At 33.2% G+C, this 8,482-nt stretch overlaps 1 protein-coding gene across 1 annotated transcript in view; it reads right to left on the bottom strand.

Moving 5' to 3' along the window:
* LOC107709920 (polypeptide N-acetylgalactosaminyltransferase 18-like) overlaps positions 1 to 8,482 on the bottom strand; it is a 132,453-nt gene that overhangs the window by 66,148 nt on the left and 57,823 nt on the right. The window contains exons 2-3 of the mRNA XM_016514585.1: positions 6,209 to 6,404; positions 3,493 to 3,659 (exon numbers count right to left, since the gene is read on the bottom strand). Coding sequence (XP_016370071.1) covers positions 3,493 to 3,659; positions 6,209 to 6,404 — 363 coding nt within the window. The remainder of the gene's footprint in view (positions 1 to 3,492; positions 3,660 to 6,208; positions 6,405 to 8,482) is intronic.

The raw sequence follows: 8,482 nt of genomic DNA, 5'->3' as shown, positions 1-8,482 counted from the left end.
AAATGTCTTCAGGAGAAGGCCTGGCCAAAACAACAAACAAAACAGCAGCTAACTTACAGGAGGAGTACTAAATAATCTGTCCAGGTAAAAGAAAAGAAATCAACAACAGAAACTTTCCTCAACTCCCTCGCTAACCAAAAACAGGGATGAACAGCGAGTACAAAACAAAAATGGCACCCTCTTCCTACAGCTTCCGATTTAACAAAGCAAATGAACCACAATTACAATACCTTTTTAATACCTTGAAGAACGAAGTTACAGTAGTCACACTACCTGCACAGTAGAATGAATCTCTTCCCAAATCGTCCCTCCCTAACATTTTTGTCTCGTTTTTATTTGTTGACAAAAATGTCAGTATATTTTCGTCATAGTTTTTGTCATTCAAAAAGAGTTTTAGTTCGTTGTCGTCAGTGAAAAAAATGTAATTGACGAACATTATGAAGAAAATTATTCGTCAACGAAATTAACACTGGTACAAAATTACTTTTTTCTGTCCATAGAGGCATATAAACCATTAGACTTTCAAATTTTTGAAACTTTTCAACAAGGCTTTGTCAAGTCAGTAAGCCTTGCATTGCATTTCTTTTCTAGAAAAAAAAATTACTTGAATTTCAAATCATTTAATTCTATTTTATTACATTCAAATTCTCAGTTCAGAATGGCGCACAACCCTGAATATTAAAATTAAAATGTCATCTGGACGAGAGGTATACATCTATTTAGTACATCTGTCATAGGACAATCTGTCTTCTCTGTCAATCTTACAGAGACCCAGTGATGTATGAAAGTTTGCTCAGGTTCTGTGAGGAAGCCTGGTTTGCCTGCTGGAAGATGTCCTTATTATCCCTGGTCATAGAAAGAGAATAATTCAATCTTTGTGTACGTCAATATGGACTCCAAGAGCTGGGACAGCTAAGCTGTATTGAACTGAATGCGAAGCTCTCAACCAATATAATGCAACATTCATGAAATCAATTAATCACTCCATCTAACAGCTCAAAACCGACAATGGCCAGCCAAGACAGCCCTACAAAATGTACTGTGGCTCCTTTGGCTGCATGTTTGAACTCTCATTCTGACGGCACCCATTCACTGCAGAGGATTCATTCAAGTGATGTAATGCTGAATTTCTCCAAATCTGTTCCAATTAAGAAAAAAAATCAATCTGTATCTTGGATGGCCTAAGGGTGAATAATGTTCAGCATATGTTCATGTTTGAGTAACTGATCATTATGGATTATCTGAAAACAAGTCTTATATTGCATGCAATTCTGCTTCTAAGGTGTGTTTTTTTATTGCCTACAAAAATACAGGTGCATCTCAATAAATTAGAATGTCGTGGAAAAGTTCATTTATTTCAGTAATTCTACTCAAATTGTGAAACTCGTGTATTAAATAAATTCAATGCACACAGACTGAAGTAGTTTAAGTCTTTGGTTCTTTTAATTGTGATGATTTTGGCTCACATTTAACAAAAACCCACCAATTCACTATCTCAACAAATTAGAATACTTCATAAGACCAATAAAAAAAAACATTTTTAGTGAATTGTTGACCTTCTGGAAAGAGTTTCACAATTTGAGTTGAATTACTGAAATAAATGAACTTTTCCACGACATTCTAATTTATTGAGATGCAACTGTATATTAACTTAACTGAAGATATATTTTCTGAAAATAAGTCCAATTTAAGCTATTTTTCTTTTGCAATTTTTCTGTTTAGATATATCTGCTGACCAAAATGCTAAGTAAGGAATATATATATATATATATATATATATACACATATACATATATATATAAAAAAAAAAATTTGTGTAGTGTAAGTCATTAATTTTCTTTGAGCTGCAGATGATTATGTGAAGCTTAGGTTTTGTGATATTTTTCAAGATGAAATGTGTAGGTATCTTTTACGTAAGTAAAAAAGAAGTGTGCTTAATTGTAGTCTCCAAATCTTAAAAGTATATAAAAAAATCTGTTCTTGCAGATAATAAAAACATAAAAGAACACGTATGTGTACTTAGAGTATACTTTCACAATCGTTTCTTGACACAATTAAGTAAAAATGTGCATTTTGTAATAATGTCAAATTAAAAGTTTTACTTCCACAATAAAAAATAAATAAAAATTGAAGTTCAATGGCTACCAGCCAACATCCTGTTTGGTTACCAACATTCTTCAAAATATCTTCTTTTGTGTTCAACAGGGGGAAAAAAATAGAAACAGATTTGGAAGAACTTGATGGTGAGTAAATTATGTCAGAATTTTCTGGAAGATAAGGTCAATATAATTTAAATATATTAAATGCAATATAATAATAAATTTATTTATAAATTGGGAAATTACGTGTACATAATACTAAAATTAAATTAACATTTGTTTCACACAATATTAACACAGAATAATTCAGAAAAGTTTTTTTTTCTCAATGTAGACAATTTGATAATGAATGCAATAATCACAAAATAGCTGAAATACAGGATAATTTGCCATCCCAACCTCTCGTTATATCATTTTTTTTATTATTAATGTTAAATATAACAGGAGATTCATCAGTCTGTCAAATTAATGCACTTACTGCAGCACCAAATTGGTGGAAATTAAAGTAATCATGAGCAAAAAGGCCAGCAGACAAACCCGCTACATGCAACAATAGTCCAGAACATGAGGTGCATGATGTTGGAGAAACAGAGTAATTCATCACGTTTCTTAGGTTTAAGCTTTCTGGGGTAAATATTTCTCAGTTTGCAGCTGATTAGTATTCCATCACTAGTCACTTTAATCCAATGAGCAGAGCAGCTAATTAAGTAGACGGAAGGGTTCGACTGAAGACAGAATGCTGAGAAGCCAAACAGCGGTAATTATTAAGACTATAAGCCTCACACTGAGAACTAGCTAGTCCAACACAAGAGAGCAATAAAAGGAAATGCATGAGTTTGGTGCTGCTTTTTTCCAGTCTCTCAGGAAGTAGTTACGCCAATGCTTCACATTAATGGCACTCGCTACTTAGAGCTTGTGAGACAAACATTACACAATCGACAAACATGTTAAAGGGATAGTTCACCCAAAAATGAAAATTTGATGTTTATCGGCTTACCCCCAGGGCATCCAAGATGTAGGTGACTTTGTTTCTTCAGTAGAACACAAACGAAGATTTTTAACTCAAACCGTTGCACTCTGTCAGTCATATAATGGAGGTGAATGGGAATCACGGCTTTGAGAGTCAAAAAAACATACACAAACAAAACCAAATTAAACCCTGCGGCTCGTGACGATACATTGATGTGTAAAGACACAAAACGATCGGTCTGTGCAAGAAACTGAACAGTATTTATATCGTTTTTTTACCTCTGATTCACGCAATATCTGAACTGTCCTGAGCGCGTCCTGAGAACGTCCTCGACAGCCGGCGCGTGGGGTAGCAGATAAACATCAAATTTTCATTTTTGGGTGAACTATCCCTTTAAGCGCTTTGTGCTGTGTGTAAACCTACCGTTATCGCTGTTGTCATCTACCAGTATGATCTCTTTGAGTAGGTGGCGTGGGGTTCTGTTCATTGCCGAATGTATGGAGCGCAGAATGACTGAGAGTGCCTCGTTCACAAAGATGAAGACTATACTAACCTGCGGAAGGTTGGACGGGTAAGACATGTTTTTGCACCTGCAGGGACAGATGAAACAAAGGAGCACAAATGTTAATGTGTGGAGGCATTACCAAGAATAGGGTACAAATTGATGTCCTTTTAGTTTCTAAAACACAAATCCCGTGTACGATTTGTTAAAGCATTACTAAAATGAATCAAGTATGCAAAGTAGCTAGTTTTAACCACATCAGCTTACAATGAGGTCGTGACTTTCTTGAATGTATCCAACAACTAAAATAAATTATAATCAGAATTTTGAGATTATGTTGGTTTCAAATTCAATAAAATAATCTAATTTCATCGTAAATGCTTAACCATTCAAAACTGTTAACCTGAGAACTGTTTTTATTTTATTTTAAATGTATTATTATTATTATTATTATTATTATTATTATTACTCTCTGCTTAATATTTTTTGTGGGAGCTGTAAGATTTAAACAAAATAATAATTGTATTTATCAACATATTAAATTGATCAAAAGTATAAAGACAATAAAAATAAAGACATTTAAAATGTTACAAAAAATATATATTTCAAATAAATTCTGTTCAGTTGAACTCTCATCAAATTCGGAAAAAAAAAACGTAGCACAGTTTAATAATATCGTTATTAATATTAGAGCACTTCAATTCTAAATGATCAGCATATTAAAATGATTTCTGAAAAATAATAATTGTGTGACACTGAAGACTGGAATAATGACTGCTGAAAATTCACAAGAATGATGGAAAATGTAATTTGAAAATAGAAAATTATTTATTTTAAATTGTAATAATATTTCACAATATTACTGTTTTTATGTATTTTTGATCAAATAAATGCAGTCCTGAAGAGCATAAGATAAAAAATAAAAATAAATAAATAAATAATAATAAAAAACTTTTGACCGGTACTTACATTTTATAAATGCTGTCTATTTAATTTGTGTTTATTGAATAATTGTTGCTCATAACAAGATCCAGAGTTTTAGGCTTTATTTAGACCCAAAATTGTCCTAAATTTTAGTAACAGAGTTGCAAAACTGCAAACCTCATCCAAAATTTATAGTAAATCAAACAGCTCATATAATATTTAGTTTGACCTCCTGAGGTTTACAATCAGCATTTTCAGAAGGTTAGCCAACTTCTTTGCTGACCATTTATTAAAACATGACTTCATCTTCAGTTTCAGGCCCTTTTCTGTTTCCTTTACGTGGAAATCACCGAGAAATCTAACAAAAGACAAAATGGCAATTAGACAAACAGGACCTTTTTGGTAAATATGGTGGTCTTTACAATTGACAGGTAATGTTTTGATGTTCTTGGCAGACTGGAGTTTATAACAAGTGGGTTTTGAAGGTTTTCAGACCCAGGTATGCAATAGCAATTTAGCTTCACGGAGAGAAAAGAACAGATGTGATCAGATGAGAAGGAGTTCTTTATGTTGCTGCCAGCAAGACACATCCAGTAATTACAGGCTATGGAATAATTATGTTTTTCCACACACACCTCTTTCAAAGCCTGTCAAAATAGAGTCGGATTGAGTAAACCGTATGTTGCCATGCTTTCAACCCATAACAGACCTTTTTCATTTACAGTTCACTTACTGAAACGGTACCGGGTTCTACATTACACTAATTTTCAGCAGTATTATTGTACATTACTGGTCAAAAAATATGGAATAATTAATTTATTTTTATTTTTTATTTTTTTTGGAAATATGTTTGTTATGCTCACCAACACTTAATTTATCTGATCAAAAATACAGCAAATATGGTAATATTGTGAAATATTTTTTACAAATTAAAATAACTGTTTTCTATTTGAATATATTTTAAAATGTAATTTATTCCAGTGATGACAAAGATGAATTTTCAGCATCATTACTCCAGTTTTCAGTGTCACATGATCCTTCAGAAATCTTCAGGTGCGTTCCATTCGACTGTAAGTGGACATTAAGCAGCATTGATAATAATAATAATAAGAAGAAGAAAGAAGAAGAAGAAGAAGAAGAAATGTTTCTTGAGCACCAAATCAGCAATAAATTACACTTTAAATATATTAAAATAGAACATGTTAAATTGTAATACTATTTCACAGTATGTTTTTTATCCATATCCATACAAAAATCCATATTTTTACTGTATTTTTCAACATAAATGTAGCATTGGTAAGCATAAGAAATGCCTTTCAACATGTAAAAAATGTAGTGTACCTTGGGGTACATTATAAATACCATGGTACATGAATATGGTAATCATTATATAGTATATATAATTATATCAGTACATATCAGTGGTGTGTGGTGGACCCGAGGAGGCAAAAAGAAGGCAATAATTTTCTCATCCGAATTTGTTTTTGAGAACACTGCTCTTGTTTGCCTCCTCTAAAAAAAACGACATGGGTATATATCAAAATATTATTACATCACCATCATATTTCAGTGAGAAATGAACACAGGGCATCTGCTGACTGCAAACATTGATTTGTGCTCAACCATCACATTAGTTCACGCAGGCATTCGCTGTGACAGTGAGTAAAGGACAGACAGACAGGCAGTCTTAAGGCTGGACTGCCAGACACTTACCCTTCAGGTCTGTAGTCTGGGATGGGTCTGTCCATGGAGAGGCGGTCGCTGAGGTAACCGTTGTAGCCGTAATACTGAAACATCTTGAGGGCCACTCTGCGGCTCTCTGGCCCCAGATCCTGGCCCCAGTGGTTGAACAAGGACGAGTCGGAAAAAGATCGATCTAGCTGATTGTCATCTCCTTTCAGCGGGGACTCTATGAGGGTCAAACAGAGAGATGTTGGCATTCCCCTGACGATGAAACGTGTCAGAGAACAGAGGCTACAAAAGGAAACTGACACTGAATGCGTTTACATGCACGATCTTACATCGATTGAACTTAATGACGCGACAACTCTTGTGAAAAAGAATTGTGCTTAATTTTATTGAAATATTAAATTTTTTTACAAAACTGTACTGATCATACCATTAAAGATAACTTAAAAACATTATACTCCATGACACTTTCTAATAATGTCAATTTAAAAGTCTTCCTTAAAAGTACATTTTAAATCATGTTTTAATAATCTTCTGGAGTGCTTTAAAGAATTACATTTATTTTGATGTGTCAACTAACATACAGTAGAAAAGCACATGAAGTATTTGATTTTAATATATTTTTATCTTTAGCCATATTGAATATTGAATCTTTTGTTATTCAATATTACATTTAAAGTAAATATAATGCACTAAAATTGCAACTTCATCATTAAATATATAACTTAAATACATGGCATACAAGTTTCAAAGGTTGTCAGTCCATTCAACTGTACATTTGAACCATTTCAAAGACAAACGAATTATGAAATTTCATATAACAAGGACTTTATATGTCCTATTTTTGTAAAAAAAAAAACTCAAATTCAACTAATTACATTTAATATAAATTGAAATGTAAATTTATTTTCATTTAAAGGCCAATAACATGAAATTAATTGTCCAAAAATATGGATTAATTTTCTATTTAAATATATTATTTCAGTATTATTTATTTTTAAAAGTATGCTAAAAGTCATAAACAGTTAAAGCAAAATCCAATCAACACATATATTTGCCCGTTACTGTGTTTTCCCTTTATGTAAACACAAATGCTGGAGGATTTTTGTTCATTCTAACATCTTTTTAAACAGGATAGCAAAATAACAACAACAACAACAAAATAACAGCGCATATGCTGGTTTTGTTGTTTTCGTTGTGTATGTATGTGTGTGTGTGTGTGTGTGTGTGTGTGTGTGTGTGTGTGTAAGCATGTTTTCTCTCCCCGACGGTGGCTGGTTTGTGGCTTCAGTGGCATAACTTTCACACCTCTCTCATTCTATCATTGTCCATTCCTCTAGCTTCTATTTGACAATGAAACATATAATTTTTTTAAATTCAGCCAAGCTTGTTTCTTGTGTGACTTTTTGCCCTTTACACTCCTTATACTAGAGAATGACATTGTTAGCGGTCATTTCAAGGCAAAGTTGTGATATTTTTTAAAAACTCTTTAAAAAATACATTTAGTGTGGTGACAAGTGCAATCTTGTATATTTTATGTTCTCCCCATTCTAAATAAAATAAAATAAACAATTTAAAACCATCTGTTTTTTTAAACTTCACTGACACATCTAGTAGGTAATATTTGTGACAATCTAATGAAGAAGTAACCGTCCCTAGAGATATAAGATAAAGAGAAAAATTAAGCTTTAACTCAAAGACTGCTGCTGTGGGATGATAATTTGCAAATCTGAAAAAGAGAGAAAAAAAATCTACATGGAAATGAAAACAAAAGCTCAGGAGAACATCGTACTGAGAGAAAACAATGTTCCATGCAAACAATATCCTTTCATAACACTCCCATTGTGTATCATGCTTCAATGTCACTATGATTGACCTTTGTGCTTGACTGTTGCTTATGACCTTTCCACATTTAGCAGCGTCAGCCAGACACTAACATGCAGTTTGTAGCTATAAAATAGAAAGCAGAGCTACACTAATACATATTTTATGAATAGCTACTATATTAAAAAAAAACTATTTCAGTTCAAGCTCAAGTTGCTTCCAACACAAGACATTAGCAGTAAAATACTTCTAACTCAGACTAAACATGCTCCAAGTATTGTTCATGGTTAGTTCATGCTTGTAGGGCAGTCGTGGCCTAATGGTTAGAGAGTCGGACTTGTAACCCGAAGGTACCACGACTGAGGTGAGGCCCTTGAGCAAGGCACCGAACCCCCAACTGCTCCCCGGACGCCACAGCAATATGGCTGCCCACTGCTCCTGGTGTGTGTTCACTGTGTGTGTGTGTGTGTGTGT

The sequence above is a fragment of the Sinocyclocheilus rhinocerous genome, unplaced genomic scaffold (genome assembly GCF_001515625.1).
Source record: "Sinocyclocheilus rhinocerous isolate Xijiao unplaced genomic scaffold, SAMN03320098_v1.1 scaffold2612, whole genome shotgun sequence".
NCBI lineage: Eukaryota > Metazoa > Chordata > Actinopteri > Cypriniformes > Cyprinidae > Sinocyclocheilus > Sinocyclocheilus rhinocerous.
Note: the sequence above shows the minus strand (reverse complement) of the source record. Positions and strands in the feature narration are given on the sequence as shown.